General features: G+C 39.9%; 1 protein-coding gene across 1 annotated transcript; it reads right to left on the bottom strand.

The window, feature by feature from the left end:
- Positions 1 to 463: 463 nt before the first annotated feature.
- Positions 464 to 21,737, bottom strand: jcadb (junctional cadherin 5 associated b). Its single transcript, XM_039676786.2, has 4 exons — positions 21,435 to 21,737; positions 14,814 to 15,312; positions 5,776 to 11,243; positions 464 to 5,226 (listed from the first exon to the last, which is right to left on the bottom strand). Exons 2-4 carry the CDS (start codon positions 15,161 to 15,163, stop codon positions 5,192 to 5,194), a joined length of 5,853 nt encoding a protein of 1,950 aa, XP_039532720.2. The 5' UTR covers positions 15,164 to 15,312; positions 21,435 to 21,737; the 3' UTR covers positions 464 to 5,191.
- Positions 21,738 to 22,596: the final 859 nt, after the last annotated feature.

Raw genomic sequence — 22,596 nt, forward strand, 5'->3', positions numbered from 1 at the left:
TCAAACTTTTAATTATATTCAATACTGTATTGTCATATGATTTATAACCCAGCTTCTCTTTATGAAGATCTATTCTATTTGCATTGCTTTTTTTTTATGTTTCTCACTCAACACTAATTGGTCATCTACTTTGTCAAAGGGTTTTTAAACATATCAGCACACCATTCCTCTTCTTAAAATGTGCACATTAAAGGGTAGAGAAAAAAAAAACATATTCAGTATATTTTTAATGCAAAATGTCATATTTAAATAAGTCATATTGAAAGTATCCCAAATAACAAACAAAAATGTGGTATACTTAAGAATAGCATTATTAGAAATTAAATTACATTATTTAAAACAGTTAAAAATTCAAATTCAATACATGCTTTTGGCCTTGTTTGACATTATGAACTTCAAAATGTGAACTTTAATAAAGAGGGTTAACTCCAAACATAGTTATGCAGATATATAATCACAGCAATTAAATTGTAGAAAATGTTTATTAAATTTGATTTTTTTTTTATCCTTATGTCACATATTTACATTTCAAATGCCTAAAACATTTACAAACATGGAACCAAACAATGATGTATGCAAACCATGATATCCAGAAATGTCCAATGATTTAAAAAAAAAATGTAACCAATGACACTCTTGGCATGAAAATGCAACAGCTTGTGTTTTCAAAACAGACAGTGTTATCATTACGACTCCCGTTACAAATGAAAATGAAAATAAAACAGTACGATTCAGTGGCTTTTTCACATTGAACTCACTCTGAATGCTACAATGGCAAAAATGCTACATAGTTCATGAAAACAGTTTGAAATCATATAACAGTTATGGCCTTTTTCATTGAAGTAGGGAACAGATCCTGTCAGTCAGTGTGCTACACATCTTACTTTCGATCCAAACGTTAGCTTATCGTACTTGCAAAAAAAGAAAGAAAGAAATATTTGGCTGTGATCTAAAGACTTATTGATTAGTTTATCATTTCTTTATAGAAAAACGTTGGTACGAGCTCATGATGATAACAGTACATGATTCTGAATGGAAGACGTACAAATGCTCAAATAAAATAAGGCCACATTTAGCTTTGAACGGAATCAAGATCAAACAAAGTCACTTTTAATGTTGCAATTTCCTCATTTGCTGTAACAAGTTTCTAGGCAGCTGTGAATGGATGCACTAAATTTATTGATGTTTATATAAACTGAATGAACATTACAACTATACAAAGCATCAAAAATCAGCCGTGGGCCTGTCCCACGTTACTGCAGCCTTTACTACAAACTCAAAAAGCAAAATCCCGTAATTCACGTCCAATGTTCACAACGAGAGCCCCTAAAATTCGAGAAGCCAAAATGGGACATGCTGCAGGTCTCAATCTCTCTCTTAAATTTGCCCATTGATTTTTTTTTCTTTAAGCACTAGAAAATTATATAATTTTCTTCTCAATCTATACAGCAACATAATACTGCCAACTTGATCCAAGAGCGAAGAAATTAATAATTATGGTTAAATACAAAATATCTTTTAAAATATTTAAAATATACTTTTATTTTATACATTATGCAGACTGGTTAACAATTTCAATGATAACAAAAATAAGTATTCAGTGAAATGCATTTTGTTTTTTAAATCACATGGATGGCACTATGACAGGGAAAAGCAAGCAAACACACACACACACACACACACATGCACGCTCGCACACTCTTTCGCACAACTTTAAACGCTTTTCTGTGAGTGACATTTGGATAGATGACACTTAAACACAAGTACATCCCGCTTCCCAGAATTTCTACAGCCAATGAGCTTTTGTGTTGGACAATATTGCTCAAGCTTCCATGCATTATGATGTCAGAAAGTATCACATCTCTCCATTCCATAGCATATGGTATCTTAGAAGTTTCATTTTTCCTATATTGTTCCATACATATCACACATTACCATAGAGTATCTTTCACCTAAACTAATCCAAATCATTACATGTCTATAGAGCTGTCCTCTACTTTGCAACCATCTACGTTTAACCAGTAAAATTATCTGTACACATTTAGCTTGTTCATCGAAACACTCGTGAGCATTTATTGCTTCCCGAAGTTACCTGGGGGTTTAGGGCATATAGACACGCAACGTTACAGTTGCTAACGTATCTTTGTGTTTGCTTTTTGACCCTGTTTTTTTTTTTTTTTTTTTAAAGTCTACATCGCCTGAATACAGTTCCCTAATTTAAAGTCGCACCTGCGTGAAACCTGGGTCACACAACATCATTCAAGGTATTTGATATATCAGACAAACATTCAAAACATGATGCACATTTCGACACTTGGGATATCAAACAGTTTGGTGGTGTTTCAAAGTAACTCCTTAGGCTTATCGTTACTGGTGTGTGTTTCAAAAAGGCCACTCAATAGCTAAAAATTCTCTTTGAATCCAATCGCGATAAAAATACGTTAACAAGGTGCTTTTAAAGTTGATACATCAAATACTGAAACGCTCATCCAACCCAGGTCTCTGTTTGACCTGCAATACATTATTTGAATTGTTACTGTACAAAGCTCTCCACACTCAGGGACATACGTTACAGTGTGCTGAAAAGTTCTGGTAATAGGGCACTATGGGTTCGAACCAAGAGCGATACGGTTTCTTTGATCGATTCGTCAGAAAATGAAAACAGTTCAGAGCCATTGAGCGTCTTACCACCTTGTGTGGAACTCCTGATTTGGAGCAGAACAGCTCAGGTGACACATAAACATGAACAATAAAAAAAAAATATGAACGGATAAATAGAACAGTCCTCGTAAAACTGCCATACTGGTTTTGGTAAAGTAAAAAAAACAAAACAATTTATACCAAAATTTAAAAAGCGTTTACAAAACATTCATGTCTGCTCAAACAGAACCACATTGGACAGAGGGGTGACCACACCCCTTGAAAGCACTCCACAAACGGACCACATGTTCCAACAAACAACAAGAGAGGTCCAGGATGTCAACAGAGGAAAGGCTGGCGGGACGAAGACTCACTGGGGAGGACGGGAAGAGGCTGCCCCCCATGGACTGGTTTCATGATGGACTGATGAATTTGTGAGGTTTTAAATGGGTCGTGGAACATGATGTGCGGTGCTGCTTGAACATGGGAGGAGTTATTAAACCGTGTTCCAACCAGGTGGGATGTAATAAACAAGAAATAAAAAATATTCATATTTCACCTAAAAATAAAATAAAAACTTTTTGCATAAAGAAAATGAGGCCCATTTTTTCAGGACCATTATATAACCTCACTCCCTTGGCCTCAAGAGGCACACTAGCGAGTGGCACTAGCGGAGACCCGAATCCCGTTCTGAGCGGGTAGGACCGATTCAACCCGATCTCACGACCAAGTCGTACGAATTCGACGAATGATTAAAAAGTGGCTAATTCGTAACAATTCATACGACCTCACTCGTACGAATTAATACGATTTTGCTAAATCGTACATATTTTACGAATTGGCCAATTCGTATGAATTCGTACGAATGACCTACCCCTGACCCCGCCCCTAAACCTAACCATCACGTGGGTTTAGACAAATCGTACAAATTAGTACGAGTGAGGTCGTACGAATTAGTACGAATTAGACACTTTTTAATCATGCGTCGAATTCGTACGAATTGGTCGTGAGATAGTGTTGCACCGATTACATTTGGTGCCGTGTTCCTGATGGGAGTGAAGTTTAGGGGGATGAGTGTAATGGGCCAATAAGAGCTGTGTGTGTAAACATCACTTCCCTGGCCTCAAGAGGCATTGCTAGGCGACTGCGCACCCGCCTCATTCATCGCAGACCCGATTCAAATCCCGAGTGGCGCGGGTCAAGTAGGACTTGATACTTATATATATATATATATATATATATATATATATATATATATTTAGGGTTAGTTACTTGTAATTATGCATAATTTACTGTACTTTTACTTTAGTAAGTACATGTAGTGACATGTAAATATGTCACCTTAAATTAAAGTGTTACCAAAAAAATACAATTACATTGTAAACACACCTGGTTAGGACATGATCTTATGAAATGGCTTGCTTAAAGTCAGGAAATAAAGCAGCGCGGTTCAATAAGAGTGTTGGGATACACACATATGCTAGCTTGGGATGATACCAGTGAGAGTTGGGGGATGTTAACTCAATAAATAAAGAGTGGTTAAAGTGTAAAAGACAATGAAAATCAATTGTGGTCTTAGTAATTAAGAAGAGTAGCAAAGACCTTGAATACAGAGACAAGAACTTGTTAATACTGGAGGAAGGGATGATTTAGTAAGTGTGATGAAGACTTAAACAAATAGCTATTTTGCAAGTTATTAGCAAACATTGGTGCGCAGTGATAACACTGTCTAGACGATGAAGAAATTAATGAGATGTACACAAGGTTAGTATTGTTAAGGGTTAGTGTAAAGAAAAAAAAAAAACATTGATGGAGTTGGCTAGGATGTGAGGAAGGAAATGGTTAAGAAAGACAAAGTTGCGAAGTTGTTTACAAGGGGTATACGAGATTGTAGCTGGTTTTAAAATTCACTGATTGTTCTGTAATTTTTGAACAGTCAATACTTTCTTCTTTACAAAAGTTGTTTTTTTGTGTGTGTGTTTTTTGGTCACACAACAACATTTTCATTTTTCATTGTTGCTGAGTAACACACCAGACAATGTCCAATAAACCAATCTTTTAAGAAAATTGCTTGGAAAGAAGAATGATGAGGATGGTGAAAATGGGCCATGATGAGAACCGTAACATATGAAAGGGGTGGGGCATAGTTGGGAACCTCCTTCTGGCAGTGGAACAGCAACACTTAGAAAGCCAGCAAAGCTGGAACTGAGTGGGCGTGGAGTGGAGTTGATACACAATGCTCTTGTCGGAGTAGAAGGCCATTTCAGATGTCTCAGTGTGGTGAGGTGTTTAAATGTGTTTTGAATGCACGTGAGTGTCTGTATGCATGACGATGACTTTGAGTGTTTCTGTGTCAGTTTGTGTGTGTATGTTTATGCACAGACATGTATTAGAGAGAGACGCATCGCTCTGTGTCTAATGTTGTGTGTGTGTGTGTGTGTGTCAATGTCTGAGTATGTTTCAATAGCATATGAGGATGAAGGCATTTAGCAGACAGCCAGGTCACAGTGCTGGAGGCTGGCCCTTAGTTGGATGACCTCTGACCTCTAGGCTACGACCTCTCCACCTGGCTGGGCTCCTGTGACTCTGAAAATGCCAACAGAGCAGAAATACATAATGCAAATATCAGAAAGTGTGAAAATAGCATTATTGTGTGTAAAATGTGTCCTCCAATTAAAACAAGCTTTAATGCAATATAGTTTTATGATTCAATTCATTGCAAATTTGTCTTGTCTAATAATAATAATAAATGATCGATGGCTGATAGGCTTGAATTCTGAGTCAAGTTTTGTATGCAAGTGAACTTTAAGAGGAGACTTCCCTCTAGTGGCCATTCTGCATAATCAACCAGGACTTCTTTTTTTTTTACAATTACAAAGGTCAGCAAACCCTCATAATGGTACTTTCAACTAATTTTTCGATATTATCGAAATATTCGATATCATATTATTAGTTTAAATTCTTAGTAATATTAGTCAATCTTAGCATTAATTGCATATTAAAAAGTACATTTCATTTTGAAGCTAAGGTCAAGTGTAGGACAACACTTGACTGTGAAAATGTCACCATCAAATTCTACTATCAAGTGTTATTCACAGTCTGGTAAACACAAATGCTGCAGTAAAAATTGCTCACCTTTCGCCTGATCGTCTTTTGTGTCTTTAGGTTCACTGGTGACTGCAGGGAGGGTGCTGCCTTCTTTATCCACTAAATGTGTGACGTTTGAAGAATCCTGTGGGCCAGGAAGGGGGCATTCTTCCTCCCTTCCACAGTCTCCCCACCTTCCTACCCCCTGCAGTCCATCCCAAGAGTCTGAGCTACGGAGGCTTAGGCGTCTCATTCGTGAGACAGTGTCCACCTCTCTCATGCGGGCAAGTCTCTCCTCTGAGCCATGCCCAGGCGGGGCTATAAAAAGAGCCTCTATTCTTTGGGAAAGTCCACGGCTCCGTCTATCTACACTTGAAACCTGACCTTCATCTGGACCTTGACTCCGGCCCTCATCAATGCCTTCGCCAGCAGCAACTTGTTTATGCTCCACTTTATCAGCACTAGAGGCAAGACTGCTCTGATCGTCACCGAGACCCTGTTCATTCTTGAGTGTTTTTTGTTTCGTGTCTGAATCTACCTCTTTGTCGACGGTGTCTTGGGTATTTTTATCTAACTCCCAGTCTGAATCATCTGTGCCTTGCCCATCAATCCCACACCCACGCCAACCCCCCAGACCTCGTTTTTCACCAACTCCTTCCTGTCTGTCATTGTCTAAACCCCACCCCTCCTCACCACCACCCCATCTTTCAGCATCAAGAGACCGTCTCTCTCTGGACCAGAATCCACCTTGGCCCAAACTTTCCCCTTCCCACCCAGCTCTCTCCCAATCTAACCCTAGAGACAATCTACGATTAGTATAAGGTATCACAGAAAGGGGAAGGTGATCTGGTGGAAATTCAGGACGTAGCTCTGAATCCAAACCTGAATGAGTCCACATTGCAGCCTTATTTGACCTCAGGATCACATTTGGTTCTTTCTTTGCCTCTGAGGCAGCATCACTCTTTTGCTCGGTTCCTTCAGTAGCAGAGTCTTTCAGCTCGCATTTCTTTTGCTCTGTTTCTGTCTTTTCCCTAGAAGTGTTCTCTTCTGTCACTTTTTCTGTCACTTCAGGTTGTTGGGTTTCAGGTGTCTTTGTTTGCTCTATTTTGGTCTCTTTTATTTCTACATGTTTCTGCACAGTATTGATAGGATCGTCTTTTATTTCCGTGGCTAATATGTTGTTCGCTTCATTCTCAACTGACTCACTGCCAGGAATGTCTTTTTCACCTTTAACCTTGTTTGACTCATCAAGGTCTACTGCTGAACCCTCTCCTGTAATCAGAGTAGCAATATGCTTTTCAGCTAATGAAAGCTGCATCTGCCAGTCAGCAGGAACCTCAGGGTTAGCCTCTAAACCTGCTTTGTCACCAACCGGCTTTCCGGTTGCAAGGCTACAGAGCACACTCCTGTTGTTAAGGAACCTGTTAGTGTGGCTTGTTACCCTCCTAAAGCCTGAACTTCTTTCCTCCCTGAATAATGAGACTGGCTCCTGTCTCACTTCTAATGCTGAAGAACAACATGGCTGCTCAGAATCTATGGGAGGCCTACTAGGTATGGGCACATGCTGTGGGGTTTCAATGCTCATGGCACTTCCTGGTTTGGATTTGACAGAAGCTCGGCTAACGGCCCCAGATTCTCTGGCCATTTGGAGAGTTTGACAGATGTGCTCGTAGTCTGGGGGGCTGGTTAGTGTGGAGGCGTCTTGCATGGGCTGTCTGTCAGCCCATGGGGCCTCGGCTGCCATGGAAGAGGTGGAGGATGTTTGTGCCGTCAAATCGTCATCTCTTTGGGTCTCTTTGGGGGCTGTGATTTCTAGCTTCACTGATCTGCAGGCTTTGCGTTGGGTTATCTGGGACATGACTGTTTTGTAATCTCTGAAACCTGGTTCTGGTGGAGGAGGAGGAGCAGGACAAATCTCCTCTCTGAGCTGTTTGCTGAAGCTTACACTCTTCCCAGTTGATGGTCGGGAAAAGGCACTTTTCACCTCCCGGTATTCTGGGTCGCTTCCGGGCACCAAGCTTGGCCGAAGAGTGGTTGCAGGAATTCCAATCGAATCTGAAGATAGCCTCGATTTGATGCGGTCAGGGATTTGCATGGAGGAACGGTTGGGAAGGTTATTGCTGGCAGTGCTGAGCTCCAGGATATCTTTGTAGGCCTCATTAAGATCCTCAATGCACTGGTCTACACTGGGGCGTTTACTTGCTTGCTCCTGGGCCTCTTTATTGATGGTTTCAAGCTCCTCAATGGCATCCCATGGTCGCCGGCACACTGGCTTCAGCAGGAACTGGCCAAATGCCTCTGGGTTTGGCCCTGAGGCTGACTTTGCCTCTTCAGTCATATCTGATGGGGGGGACTGAGCAGGAGGCTGTGTTGGTGGGGGGGGTGGAGGTTGAGATGGAGGTTGGGTTGGAGGTGGGGGTGGAGGGTGTGGTGGGGGATGTAATGGAGGTCTGTGAGAACCTGTGCTCTTGGTGAAGGTACCTGTCCGTGAAAAAGCACTGTTGCTGGATGGTTTTAGGCTTTTCTGGCCCTTCATGGGATACCCGTAAGGGGTGCTGGGGTCAGGACCTCCTGAGGTCTGTGGAGCTGCTGGGGTCGGTGGAACGGATGGTACTGATTGAACTGGTGGAGCCGTCAAAGCCCCAAGAGCCCCTGGGGCAGCCCCTGGAGCCACTGATGTAGTCTCAGCAGTAGCTGTTACCTCTGGGGCAGCAGGAGCATCTTGTGCTTCTGGATTTGCGGGACCTGGAATTGCATTGCTCTTTGTGGGCTCAGGGCTTGTTTGGGTCTCCTGGTCACGGTACTGGTCCCCTGGCCAAGCCCCAGAATACCTTCGAAGCTCGTCATGTGGATTTGGCTTAATGATCCTAGAGCGTGAGTTCCTTCTGCGGTGAGCTCTCCTTGTGGCTATGCTACTGGACCCACTGCCAAGTGTGAGTGCTTGAAGTTCCAAGTCAGTGGAGGTGGTGGATGTGCTTTTGAGGCTTTGGTTTGGCAGGGAGCCGAGGGTGTTGCTGTTTTCACTGGAGGAGCTTGGTGGAGGAGGAGGAGGAATTGGAGGGGAGTCAGGTTCTTTCTCTTCGTTGTTGTTCTGATCTCTAGATTTTGCACTGGACTGTGAAAGGGGAACAGACACGAGACAGAATATAGTCTCACTGAGTTTCTTTTTCACGCTCTTTTTTTCAGGTTCCTGAACTGGTTCCATCTTTACAGTTGACACACTTTCAGAGGAACCTTTATCCATGGATTTGTCAGCCTTACCAGACTTGTCAGTGGTTTTCTCGGCTTTTGTCTGGTCTGTACTACTATCTCCTTTTGCCTGCTTGTCAGCCTTCATCAACTTGTCGGTGAATTTATCAGATTTACACTGTTTTTCTAATATTTTATCTGCTTTAAGTTGTTTTTCTAAAATTCTATCGATCTTCAAGTGCTTCTCTAAGAGTCTTTCAGCTTTACTTTGCTTGTCCGAAATTCTTTCTGCTTTAATGGGCTTTTCAGGGATTTTCTCTGCCTTGACTTCAGGCTTAGTTTGTTTGTCTGTATATCTGTCGGCCTTGACTTGATCTGGAGTCCTGTCTACCTGTATCTGGTCAGTTAGTCTTTCCACCTTTATTTGTTTGTCTGTAAACCTGTCTGGCTTTACTTGATCTGTAGGCTTATCCAATTTGATTAGGTCTGTAACTCGATCTGGTTTCACTTGCTCTGTTACTTTGAGTTGATCTGTTCTTGTCTGTTCAGCACCTCTCTCCACTTTGACCGGCTCTGTAACTCTCTCAACCTTGACTTGGTCAATGACTCTGTCGGCTCTAATCTGCTGGTCTATGCTCCTGTCTGTTTTGATGATTGGTTGCAGGGGTCTGGGCTGAAACGCTATGGGGTACTTGGCACAGCTCGGGTCAGATGCTACAGTTTCACTGCCCTTGTTCATCCCCTTGTGCCAGCGGTTAGTATTCTCCTGTTCAGTGAGAGCCGGTTTGTTGGTGTCCATGCTAAGACTCGGTCCCTGTGAAGGGAGAAAGGCACTATCATGTGTGGATTGTCCTAAAGTTGCAGCGCAGGGAAGCTCTTTGTTGACGTGTCGGATCTTGTCCGCGTCTGTGAGCGAGTTTCCACAGGGCCCCCCTGAGACATGCCTGATGCGCGGGTCGTCAAATGGGACATACTGCACGAGTCCTGGGCGGCTAGGTATGACAGGCCCTGGATGCACAGGCCTTCTTGGAACTACTGCCATGCTCCTGTCTTCACGCCGTTCTGGCCATGACAATCCTGAAGTCCTGGAAAACCACTGGCCCATCTCTGCACTCACCGGCTCGCGTTTCCATCGAACAAGAGCAGAATCTGCTCTGTAATTCTGCCCACTCCTGGGTGGCAGGAATCTCCTGTAGGAGGGGGGTGGGATGTAACCAGGGGGCTCCATGCCAGTCAGTTCATGGTAAAACAGATCTGCCCTGTATGCTTCTGGTCTTAAGAGCTCAGCACTTTGGGAGTAACAAATGGACCGGTCTCGTAGCAGTTCTGAGCTCTGAGAGTAACAAAGAGATCGGTCCCTTAACAGGTCAGCACTATGCGAGTGGCTGAAAAAACGATCGCGCAGTAGTTCCGCACTCTGAGAATGACTGACAAATCTGTCTCTTAGTGGTTCAGCACTTTGAGAGTGGCTGACCAAGCGGTCTCGAATTGGCTCTGCGCTCTGTGAAAAGCAAATGGACCGATCTCTTAGAGGCTCTGCACTCTGAGAATAACAACCAGACCGGTCTCTGAATGGTTCTAAACTCTGAGAGAAGCACACTGAGCGGTCTCTGGATTTGGACACAGGTTCAGAGGACAACGTTTCCCAGCTCCCCCTGTTTTGCTGGTGAGTCTCATAAGACGGGGGCTTGACGGGGCGGCTGAACCGTGGCTTTGGTACAACTGCAGAAGGAGTATGACTCTGTGTCTGACCACACCACCTCTCCCCTGCTTGCCATTCACTGTGGTATCGACCATATGGAGCGGAGCTGCTGCTTCTTTGTGTAGGGGGCTGATTTGCAGCACCAGTTTGAGGCAGGTCTCCATAATGAGGATCCTCGGGGGAAAGGACTCGAGGGAGAGACTGGGACTTAGCTCGCACTGTGGCGGACACGCTGCCCTCTGCTGGTCGCGGGCGGTGTTGCTGCTCCAGAGACCAATGTTCAGCCTCCCCATCTGACAGCTGCCGGCCCAAGCCCACTGCAGGGCGCCACTCCTCTGTGCCCAGGCTCTGGCATTTTCTCTCTGCAGTCACACGTAAAGTCTCTGGGCCTGAGTCTATTGGTTCCCGTATCCATGGGCCTTCCTCCCAGCGGGCCAGTGGTCTCTCAGCTCTCAACTCCTCAACAGCTAGCACCGGACCTCGCCATAATCCTCCAGACACCCTGAGCTCCCTGGGATCAGCATAGTCCAATAGAGCACTGAAATCCTGTCCCCTCCTTCTCCAGAATGAAATATCTCGCTCATCTGCATGTTCAGAGAACGTCAGGCTGGGAGCATCATAAAACCTAGCAACAGAGACAAAAACAGTTCATTACATTTTCAAAAACTTTGACAATAATAATAATACATTTATTTGATATAGCGACTTTAAAAGCTGCTTTCTCAAAGCGCTTTATAGGCAAACATAACAGAGAAAACTACACACTTTAAATACAAAAATAAACCAATAAAATGAATAATCAAGTAAAAGCAATCCTAAAATAAAATGTTTTAAGACAATGAATTCAAGAAAGTTGCAATTAATTACTTTTAACAGCTGCTTTAAAAAAAAAATAAAAAAATACTCACTTTTATATATATATATATATATATATATATATATATATATTTTTTTTTACTTTAGTCAAGGAAACTAGTATGGCTGTAAAACCATGGGTTACTTTATGTCATATATGTCGACAATGGGCTTAGAACAGACAAAATAGGGAGTAGACCAGAATATATTTTTATATTTGCAATAACAGCCAATAACAAAATTATCTGAAATCTCCCAACAATTAATGCTGATTAACAACACTGACAGAGAAACAAATATTATTATATGCGTTATCATTAAAGAAAATCTAAATGTAATAAAAAAACTTTACTTTTAAAACTTTTAAAACTTTATAGTTGCTGCATCAAAAAATAGCAGCATGACTGTCAACAACAATGAAAGCATGAGAGTAACACTGTCAAAAAATAACAGACATAAAATATGTTTGAAAAGATCTGTACTGTGATAAAGCTAAAACAATTTTGAAACTAGGCTTAAACTATTTTCCCAATTCTACCCAAAAATAAACAGTGTGACCACAATCTTGACTGTTCATGAATGAATGAGCAGATTCTTGAAATGAATCTCAAAAACAGACTCACAAACTCAGACCCAACAAATCCTTTCTCAAACAAATCTTGCACTGAACCCATCAGTCTGGAACTGCGAGTCATCAAAACTTTCATTCACGTGCACTTCTAAATGCTTGGGACAGATAAATTATACACAGATGAGAATCCAATGTAAGTATCATATTGTTTGTGGCGAAAGCTAATTTTCAACACTTAAAGATGGCAAAAATTTAAAATGAAATTAAAAAGAATCAAAAGAAACCCTAAAACTAAACAAGAGTACTAAATTAACCAAGACTTGTAGCTCTCTTAAAAATGTTAAAACTTGCAGCCAGTTTCAAATAATCAGGTAGCAACTTCCCAAATTTTGCCCAGAAGCTGCTCTGGTGGATCCGCTGCACCACTGCAGTTTCACAGAATAATTACGTAGACTCGTAGAGGAAGGCCATTTAAACATTGAACACAAGCTTGTTAAAATGAACAAAGCTTAAAATCGTATAATTCACACATGTAGCTTAAAATCTTTGTTTGGATCCTGATTAAAATGTAGCAGTTGCCTCTAATTTAAAATGGCTACAGATTTTTTTAGGCCTGTTTTTTTTTGTTTGTTTGGTCTGTAATAGGGCAAATAAACAACAAATAAATTTGCTTAAAGAAAAAAATCTGAATCAGCCCATTTGCTTATTAAATAAATCGGAATCTGCCATGAAAAATCGTGAACGGTGCATCCCTAAACTTTTCCACTTAAAAAAAATCTAATTTAGTGATAACAAAAACCTAACCATGACTTTAAATACTGTTCGTTTTCTCACACAAACCGCTCGTTTCGTGTCTTAGGCCATCAATGTGTACTTACATTTACGAGTCATTAAATCATGTTTAATTTGGACTTCTCTGTGCATGCTCTTTGAGGTGGTGACCATAGACCTCCATTATATGACTGACAGACAAGAACGGTTTGACCTAAAAATATCAAAATTGAAAATACTGTGGAAACTTGGATGCCCTTGAGGTAAGCTAAAACATATCAAAAATTAATGTCAAAGTGAACTATCCCTTTAACCAACACTATCTCACGACCAATTCGTACAAATTCGACGCATGATTAAAAAGTGGCTAATTCGTACTAATTCGTACGACCTCACTCGTACTAATTCGTACGATTTGTCTAAACCCACGTGATGGTTAAGTTTAGGGGCGGGGTAAGGGGTAGGTCATTCGTACGAATTCATACGAATTGGCCAATTCGTAAAATATGTACGATTTAGCAAAATCGTACACTCTAAAAAATGCTGGGTTGTTTTAACCCAATTTTGGGTCAAATATGGACAAACCCGAAATGTTGGGTTAAAAATGTAATGTAAAAATTTAACCCAACGGCTGGGTTAGTCCATATTTGACCCAAAGTTGGGTTAAAACAACCCAGCATTTTTTAGAGTGTATTAATTCGTATGAGTGAGGTCGTATGAATTGTTACGAATTAGCCACTTTTTAATCATTCGTCGAATTCGTACGACTTGGTTGTGAGATCGGGTTGCTTTAACCTTTCTATTTGACCATGTGATTTAAAAATGGCGCCACCGGAAATGCCTTGGGACCAGACATGCGCAGCAGCATTCCGGCACGTTTGTTATTGTTTACATCTTAAAATGGCCTATTACACATTCAGTCGTGTTTCTTTACAAAGTGACATCGCCAGCTACCGGCCTGGCATGAACATTACAGCGTTTTAATCGTTTTCACAGATCCGTGCGAACTGGGAACATTTTGACATTGTTGTCATTTGAGTCACAAACTTTACCGTTTTTAGTACATCGTTGTTGTGTAAACCTACCCTCAATCTAAAGAGCCTTTCACACCAAGAATGATAATTATTAGGGCTGGGTTTCGATTTCGATTACGATTCGATTCAATATCGATTATTTTGTATATCAGTTACAATAAATGGCCATTTTTCTCAAGGAAATCAAATCTCTTAACTAATGCTGTAAACTATGGGAGTCTAGTTGTAGCCTATAGGCTTCATTAGCCTAATATAAAGGTAATAATTAACTGTTTTGTAGCTATACAAACACTTAAAATACACTTTTATTTATTTTTATAAGATAAGATTATATGAAATATAAACATTTAAATGGTGGATGTCATACAAACTTGCCATTTATTCAAATATGCATTAAATATTGAAGAACATTAAGATTATAATGCACATTATATGGTGTATATATTTAGCAAAATGCTCACGATCTCACGCCACAGCGCCAAAACACCATTTATGTTTTTGAATTTCTAAAGAAAATTGACGTAATTTGAAAATTGAGACTTTGTTTCATATCAATAGTAACAAAGGACAAAGATTATTGCGATTTTTTTGGATGCGCGCAGCCGCGATACAATGATCCATTCATTCAAATGAAACAGGATGACTAATCGATTCTTGAGATTTAACAATCGATATCGGTTCGTAAAAATGAGAATCGATTAATATCGAGAAATCGATATTTATTACCCAGCCCTAATAATTATAACAATTTAATGTTTTTGAAGCTGTAAGAAAAAAATCGAAAAAGGTAATTCCAATGATGTCTGTGACATTTTCGTTAAGTTACAGGACTTCCCTGTTCTCAAAGAATCAGAACGATTATTAATAGGTTATGGTTTTTGGCGAGAGCGCCCCTAAAGCAGATGCCACCAGTATTTGAAACAACTAGTTTCTCCACATGACACTTATGACAGTGCACACTTACCCACTGTCTGTAGCTAGAGAGTCACCCAAAGGTTGCAGGTCCCCAAGGAAAGCAACAGGAACCTCCAGTCTCCGTTGAATCCTCTCATGGCCCTCATTGATGTTGTTGTTGTTCTCTGGATAAGCCTTCACCGGCGCCGGTCTGTACACCACCGTACCCGCTTCCGCTCCCCCCTCTGTTGTCCCAAATCCATTCAGAGTTCCACCACCACCAGGAGGCCGGTTCTCTACGTTGTCACGGCGACATTCGTTGTTTCGATTGTCATAAGGCGCAGAGGAAGAGGAGGAGGCAGGGCCGCTCCTGGGCAGTTTGTATCCATGAGAGATCAGCAGGTCCTCCACACTGTACATGATGTGCGTGTGTGTGTGTGTGTGTGTGTGTGTATGAAAAGAGCTGGAAAGGGAGCCCAAAGGTGTGTGTGTGTGTGTGTGTGTGTGTGTGGCCTATGGGCAGTGCTGGTGCAGCAGGCGGGGACACAGCTGCTCAGCAGAGGCCATCACTGGAGAATAAGAGAGACAGAGAGAGATAGAGAGAGAACATTACACTCTAAAACAATAACCATCTGCTCTGCAGAGACCTCACCGTCTTCTTGGTTGAGCACATGAAACTTTAAAGCTACATGCAGTATTTACTCTTATGATCTGATGCGGCCACACCCCGTCAGGTTATTATTATTATATGATTAATGCACTAAATATTCATCTTAAAGTCACTGTGATGCTCTGCTCCTATCTCACTGACATAATCTAGGGCTGCATCGCTCAACGTATCAGAGGAACCAGAACTTTGATCATAGAGTCATTGTTGCCGAGCAGATTTCAAATGTTAATGCAAGAAATAAAATAAAGTAACGATCTGGTTCAAAATGTGAACCATGTCAAAACACCAAGGTTCTGTTTCTGTGAACCAACTGAAGAATACATGTATTTAATTAGTCTGTATTAGGGCTGTCAAAACGATTAATCGCGATTAATCGCATCCAAAATAAAAGTTTGTGTTTACATAATATATGTGGGTGCACAGTGTATAATTATTTTGTCCATATATAAATACACACACACATGTATATTTAAGAAAAAAAATATTTAGATATAATATAAATTATATATAAATCTATATACATGAAAATATTTCTTAAATATATACAAGCATGTGTGTGTATTTATATATATATAAAATAATTATACACAGTCCACCCACATATATTATGTAAACACAAACTTTTATTTTGGATGTGATTAATCGTGATTAATCGTTTGACAGCCCTATACACTTTTATATGAATAGTCATAAATAGCACTACTTTTTCAATAAAGCATTTTTAAAATGGCACTTCAGTGTGTTTTTTTAAACAAATTAGTTTCGAATCAATCAATCCATTAAAAACGGATTCACAAAAATAAATCTAACTCTAATGCCATTTTTGCTACTGAAGGCATAATTCACCCTAAAATGAAAATTCACTCGATTACTCGTGTCGTTCCAAACCTGTAAGACTTTCGTTCGTCTTCTGAACAAATGAAAATTGGGCAGTCGAAACGATTAATCGCATCCAAAATAAAAGTTTGTGTTTACATAATATATGTGGTTGCACTGTGTATAATTATTTTGTCTATATATAAATACACACACACATGTATATTTAAGAAAAAAAATATTTAGATATAATATAAATTATATATAAATCTATATACATGAAAATATTTCTTAAATATATACAAGCATGTGTGTGTATTTATATACAGTATATATAAAATAATTATACACAGTCCACCCACATATATTATGTAAACACAAACTTTTATTTTGGATGCGATTAATCGCGATTAATCGTTTGACAGCCCTATTCTGTACACTTTTATATGAATAGTCATAAATAGCACTACTTTTTCAATAAAGCATTTTTAAAATGGCACTTCAGTGTGTTTTTTTAAACAAATTAGTTTCGAATCAATCCATTAAAAACGGATTCACAAAAATAAATTCATCTAACTCTAATGCCATTTTTGCTACTGAAGGCATAATTCACCCTAAAATGAAAATTCCCTCATTAATTACTCGTGTCTTCTGAACAAATGAAAATAGGGCTGTCCAACGATTAATCGCGATTAATCGCATCCAAAATAAAAGTTTGTTTTACGTAATATATGTGGATGCACTGTGTATAATTATTTTGTATGTATATACATACACACACACATGCATGTATATTCAAGAAAAAAATATTATTTATATTTATATAATATAAATTATATATAAATCTCTATATAGTATATACATGAAAATATATAATATATACAAGCATGTGTGTGTATTTATATATATATAAAATAATTATACACAGTGCACCCACATATATTATGTAAACACAAACTTTTATTTTGGATGCGATTAATCGCGATTAATCGTTTGACAGCCCTAATTTGCATTGAAATCTGAGAGCTTTATTCCTCCACAGACAGCCAATGGAACTACCAGAAAGGTTCATCATAAAACTCCATCCAATGTGACTCCAGTGGTTTAACCTTTAATTTTATAAAGTGTTTGTTTGTGCAAAAAACATAATTTACCAAGTGTTGACACGAGAGTGGACATTGTTGCATGAACGCATGTTGGAGATTAATATTTTCTCACGTTGCTTCATAAAATGAAGGTTAAGCCACTGGAGTCGCATGCATCACTTTGACGTCTTTACCTTTCTGGGCCTCGAAAGTGGTAGTTGTATAGGCCGTCAATGGAGCGACGGGAAGCTTTCAGATTTCAATAAAAAGATATTAATTTAAGTTCCGAAGATAAACGAAAGTCTACTATGTAATAACATGAGGGTACATGATTTTTGGTGAACTACCCTTTTAAATAAAATAATCCTGAAGGAAATAATGTAGTGTGGAACTTGTTTGCATTATGTAAACCAAAACCAAGAGCATGCATTTAAAATTATAATAAGAAGTCATTTTAATATCAAGTTGACTTTTAACCAGGAGCAACAGTTCTGTCATAAGGAAAAAACATAATATTATGTCATATATGCATTTTTAATAGACAATAAAAATTACACATCACACACACAAGAGACTTACCAACTCAAAAATCAGCAAATACTGATTGCTGAATTTATATCGTACGAGTTTCTCAATAAATAATCACTACATCTGCATAGTTGAGAGAGCAACGCTGTGTTTCCATGGTGTTTTTAAATTACTGAACCTCACCTCAGTGCTGAATGTATCCTAGCAGTAACCTTTGGTGACCTTAACTTGACCTTGATCTATGCTTAGAGAAAATGACCTTGACTCGTGCTCGTAGGAGCTCTGTGTGCATGTTTGCATATGTGTGTGTGTGTGTGTCTGCCGAAACACTATCTTGTTTTCTTGAGTAACACTCCGATTTGATGAGTGGCATTCGGTCAGGTTGAATTCACAGTGAGCCATGCAATACTGCCAGCTACGCTTGAGGCTTTGGCTAGATCCTTCTCTAACTAGGCAGGAGCCTGCTTACCGTCTCTACACTTTTTTTTTCGTTGTCAACACACACACACACCTGACCTCTGCATGACCTCTGTGGAAACGATGTGCATGCGTTCTGCACTTACAGTGTGTTAGATAAATGATATAACCAGCAACCTGTGTATACTTTATCCTGTTTAATGATACCACAAAACTGCATGCGATGCATAAAACATACATACTTTTGTCCACTTTGTTTCTGTTGGTCGTCTGAAAACCTCGTCGTGGGCAGATTATCACCACTAAAACCTCTGATGCTTTAATAAATTAGTCAAATATGGGGTTGAAATTAGAGTGAGGTTGAGAGTGCATTTCCCCAGCCAGCTGGGACTGTGATTGGTGTGCTATGGGAGTGACATCATCACTGTGAGCAGCCAATCACGTTCCACTGAGTCTGAATCAGCTGTAAACTACAGCAATTGTGAGTAAAAAAGAAATAAAGAGTGCAAAACTAAACAGCGCAGTTTGATCTCCACAGCTCTTGCTCTTATACTGCCTGCTGTGACACAGTTAAACTAGCCACCTCCCTCCAGTACTGCATTCTGAACAATACCAATACGAATGAAGGGACCATCGCAGCTTGATCGTATAACACCTCAAAGCAGTGTTCCCTATTCAGTCGTAAGGATCGGGGAAGAGAGACGGCAATAGTCAAAGTGTGATTTGACCATGACAGCTGCTGTCAATGATAGCACATCGGTGTTGCTGGGTAGAAAAAGGGGTGTTGCTGCCTCATGTTGATTGAATATGAGAGTGTCACAGCATCACCACTGGAACGGAGGTTCATAATTACAACCATTGACTGTATCCCAGAGGGGGACTTCACAAAACACTGATCTGGCGTCATTTGTCTAATCTCGTCATTTTCAACTCTTCTGCGATGCTTTCAATTTTCACACTATAAAAGATATCACGTACACTCTAAAAAATGCTGGGTTGTTTTAACCCAACTTTGGGTCAAATATGGACTAACCCAGCCGTTGGGTTAAATTTTTACATTACATTTTTAACCCAACATTTCGGGTTTGTCCATATTTGACCCAAAATTGGGTTAAAACAACCCAGCATTTTTTAGAGTGATATGTGCATTGTGCAAAGGAACATTAATTCATCCTTTATTTAACATTGATCATTGAAAAACTTTGAAAGTTCAAGGGGAAAAAAATGGGCATTTTTTTTTTCTGCAGATCTGCATTACATAAATGCTCAAACATAAAGATGGGCTATATTTTACATGCCTATCATCATGACAACAGCAGTGTAAGATAAACACAGAAAACTTCATAAACACACACACACACACACACACACCTACAGGAAAGACTCTTGAAGAGCAAATTAAGTTGACAGCTCACGTCAAAAAAATAAAATGACGTCACAATTTATTCATCCTTACACTCTAAAAAATGCTGGGTTGTTTTAACCCAACTTCGGGTCAAATATGGACTAACCCAGCCGTTGGGTTAAATTTTTACATAACATTTTTAACCCAACATTTCGGGTTTGTTCATATTTGACCCAAAATTGGGTTAAAACAACCCAGCATTTTTTAGAGTGTATGCTGTGTCTATCCTGTATGACTTTCTTTCTTACATTAGACGCAAAAGGGAGAAGATGGGCAGGATGACAATCTCAGTCACCATTCGCTTTCATTATATGGCAAAACGATGCAATGAAAGTGAATGGTGACTGAATATTCAAAAAAGGATTTGATGAAAAAGATGCACGCAATCTGTAGTTTTGTGAGATTCGCCTCGTCTATGAACCCAAATATTTTTACCAAATTATTCTAATCATGTCATATACGTTCATTTCTAATTCTATGCTCATACGCCCGTTTATATTCAATTTAAAAAAAACATCTGCAGCAAAGTTGAAACATTAATAGACTTTTAAATGAAAGTTAATCCTGTCAAACAATCAACTCCATGCAACATCATCTCACCTCCACTTCTATTTCTGCTCACTTCTACCATAGCGTTCATTAATTAAGAAGTCCAGCGGGTCTATTTAGAGCTTGAGCACTTCATGGACAACAAGCTTAATATGTTTACCTTTCTATCTCAGTGAAAGGATTACATAAACACCTGAACATGTGAAGATATCAAAGCTGTAAATGAGCAACGTCTAAGCAACACACAATCTCCCAGTGGGCACGCATTGGTCGAATGCACTGTCTCTAAGGAGCAGGCCCCGCTCGGGCACACAGGTAGCTTCCGTCAGCACATGTGCGGGTGATTATTAAATCTCCATCACTTTTCACAGAATACACTTTTTAATAAGAGGCGAATAGAGATTGAGTTATTAAGTTAAGTGTGCCATAATTAATTAAGAACTTAGAGCACAGAGAGAGGTGGGGTGGAATGGGCAAAGCAGAGCAACACCCAAACGCGCCAGCCGTTCCCTGCCCAACGAGAGAGGGTGTTAATATTAGAGCAAGAAGCCCAACTCAAATGCAATTTCCACCTCTCACTTATTTCATTTCGCTGAACATCTCCACTGCGCCACAAACACACGCAGCTCCTGATGAGCATCAACGCGGCGCACAAGCGCGTAATATGACCTACAGCATCAGCACCAGCAGCATCAGCAGCGCAAACGTGCTATGCTGGCAAAGCCATACTGCAGTGTGTGCCACGGTATACATCAAACAGGCCGCTCAAGAATGCTTTTAAAAGTCAAAACGCCCCGAGAAAAAAAAAAAAAAAAGAGCCGCACGCATACGTAGCGCAGCGCAGCGCCGCAGGTACAGAAAACACATTGCACAGACTGAGTGGGGGAAAATACGCTGTCATAATCCCATTTCACATTTTTGCATATCCTCCCATATCAACATAAACACATAAATGGCCTAGACTCGCACCGGTAAACGCAAACGCGAGGTGCTTGGGCGCGTTTTTCGGCTCTCCGCACCATTTGCAGATGCGTCTTTTGCTTGAGTGTGTTTATCTTTTGCATTAGGTGGAAAATACACAGGCACACGCGCGCGCTCGCGTTATACTGCTCCTTAATGGCAAAAAATACATGCATGCACGCGCCGGCTGCAGATGTATGTAGTCGGTCGTTAAAAGGCGCGACGCGCTCGGATGTCATTTCAAATGTATATATGTCTTACCTGGTGCTCGTTTGCGCGGCCGTCGCAGTTCGCCTGCGCCCAGCGTCAGAGGCTGCAGGACGCTTCAGCTGAGCATGTCTATATCAGCGGGCTCTCCTCCTCTCTACGCGGAAGGAGGAAAAAAAACGGCGTTGGCGACAATGGTTTCTCCCGAAGTGTGCGCGAAGTTTATTTTCCTTCCTTCGCCCTTGTTGACGTCACACGTGCGTGAAATTGCTGCTTGATTTGACATTTAGTGGAGCTCGGTGCGCCAGCACTAATGCGGAGCCTTCCATGCTGGTGGCGAGTGTGTTCTGATGTGAGTGAGCAGGGTTCAGTTCATGCTAGGTGTGCACACACACACACACACACACACACTCTCTCAGGAATAAAGGTTCCAGCTTTTAAGGAGTGCCCTTAAGTTCCAATGAGAACTTTTTATCCTCTAGCTCGTTGGGAAAACATCTAAACCCAATACGAGGATCTGAAAACGTGCAATGTTACATCAAGAACTTAGTTTATCTTCAAAGAACCCTACACTGACAAATATGGTTCTCAATTTAAAAAAAAAAAAAATTTACTGAACCTATAAGGAACAAGAACAACAACAAAAAAAACTTGAGAGAGTTAGAAAACCAATGAAAAAGAAGCAATGCATCAAATGAAGAACTTAATGTAACATCAAGAAGTTTTAGTCTAACTATGGATATGGTTATATTTCATTTTTTTTTTTTGTATTTTATATTTCTATATAAAAAATTGATACTTGTGTGCACTGTAAAAATGAATATGCTTTATCTAATCAATAGAATTGTGGCGATTACTATCAATATTATCAATTCAATTTAACAAATTAGAATTGAGTAATAATTAATCAAATTATTCCTTAAAAGTTAACCATTTAAAATAAGTAAAGTTTACACCAAAAACAGACAGAACTCGTTATTTTATATTTCCAACATTGAAGACACCTGATGTTAACAAGCAGAAAACCGTCATTTTAAAACAAACACTGATCACCATAATGGTGACTTCAATTTATGTTTTTGGAGTTGTTGTTGTAAGTTTTGCTCATTTTAAATGGTTAACTTAATTATTACTCAATTCTAATTTGTTACATTTATTTAATAATATTGCTTGTAATCTGTTCCCACAATTGTTTTGATTATAGATAAAGCATATT

This window comes from Pimephales promelas, chromosome 5, assembly GCF_988280905.1.
Source record: "Pimephales promelas chromosome 5, fPimPro1.hap1.1, whole genome shotgun sequence".
NCBI lineage: Eukaryota > Metazoa > Chordata > Actinopteri > Cypriniformes > Leuciscidae > Pimephales > Pimephales promelas.

Bases quoted from the DNA above. Each gene is read 5' to 3' on its own strand.
- jcadb (XM_039676786.2), bottom strand. From the start codon at position 15,163: ATGTACAGTGTGGAGGACCTGCTGATCTCTCATGGATACAAACTGCCC. The intron at 11,244-14,813 runs GTAAGTGTGCAC...CTCTGTTGCTAG, and splicing joins TCTCTAGCTACAGACAGTGG to GTTTTATGATGCTCCCAGCC. The intron at 5,227-5,775 runs GTGAGCAATTTT...TGGCATTTTCAG, and splicing joins AAAAGACGATCAGGCGAAAG to AGTCACAGGAGCCCAGCCAG.